Below are 1,164 nucleotides of genomic sequence, written 5' to 3' on the forward strand. Positions count from 1 at the left end.
GGGGGGGGGGGGGGGGGGGTTAAGTTTCATTCAAGTCTCTACAAGCAATAGAAATTGTAGACGGGTGATACCATACCTGATGCCATGAGCTTCACAATCATGGCCCTAGTGAACTGGATTTCTGATTGGTGTGCGCTGATGAATTTAGTCTACAAGTACATGAATCCATTAGACAACCACTTTTGCATTTCGCAGATGATGCAAGGGTTAAAACATTTAAATACTTTCCCCTGGGGAAGGAGGTTGTATAGCCCAAAGTCTTCGTGTCAATCCAGCAAGTACAAACTTCTAAGACATAGTAGTAGCTCTAGTAATCAATGCATATGATATTCAAGATAAATGATTTACCAAATAAAAAAGATACTCGAGATATATGTAATATTCGAGATAAATGATTTACCAAATAAAAATGATATTCGAGATACATGTAATGCAAACCAGGCCCATCAGCAGTACAACATTTGCTGCCACCAAGATGGAAAGAAATGATCAGAAGTCTTACCATTTCACCATATGTAAGGCCCAGCATTTGATCCAGTCTAGCTTGATGATGCAAGAGGAATGGACGCAGATAGCTTTCATACATTTGCCTAGCCCCCTGATAAATAGCAACAAAAAAAAAAAAAAAAAAAAAAAAGCATGAAAAAAGGCATAGTGAACATGAAGCCTCTGACACAAGATTTAAATTAATTAGGTTTGTTTTCTAAGCAGGAGTTAAAAATGCATGTGATACATATCATTTCACTAATAATACAAAGGACACAATTGATCGGGAGAAGGCTCACTTGATTGCATTGACACTTTGGGGGGGGGGGGGGGAAATAGTGATGTTTAATATCCCAATAACTCTCCCAACCCCTTCATGAATTTAGAATGACATGCCAAATAATTCACAAGTCCAGATAAACCAAGATCTATTTAAGGGATATTATGATGAATGACAAGAACACTGACGCATAATAACTAACCAAGACCAGATAAACTAGAGGATAAAACATTTGTCAAGGGGTACTGCTGTGCACCTGAGTTGAAGCCTGCTGTTAATAATACCAAGACAATAGACCACTACAGTGACTGTTAACTAGCTTAACAAGCTAACAGTTGAAAAATCAATCATAATTAACCAAATTGTGACTGTGCCAAGTCTCGTATCACCCCCCCCCC

At 38.4% G+C, this 1,164-nt stretch overlaps 1 protein-coding gene across 1 annotated transcript in view; it reads right to left on the minus strand.

The window, feature by feature from the left end:
* The window catches only part of LOC122084519 (HVA22-like protein k), a 24,007-nt gene that overhangs the window by 522 nt on the left and 22,321 nt on the right, over nt 1-1,164 (minus strand). Inside the window, exons 6-7 of the mRNA XM_042652820.1 lie at nt 503-598; nt 77-149 (exon numbers count right to left, since the gene is read on the minus strand). Of these exons, the coding sequence (XP_042508754.1) occupies nt 77-149; nt 503-598 (169 nt within the window). The remainder of the gene's footprint in view (nt 1-76; nt 150-502; nt 599-1,164) is intronic.

Source organism: Macadamia integrifolia, chromosome 7 (genome assembly GCF_013358625.1).
Source record: "Macadamia integrifolia cultivar HAES 741 chromosome 7, SCU_Mint_v3, whole genome shotgun sequence".
NCBI lineage: Eukaryota > Viridiplantae > Streptophyta > Magnoliopsida > Proteales > Proteaceae > Macadamia > Macadamia integrifolia.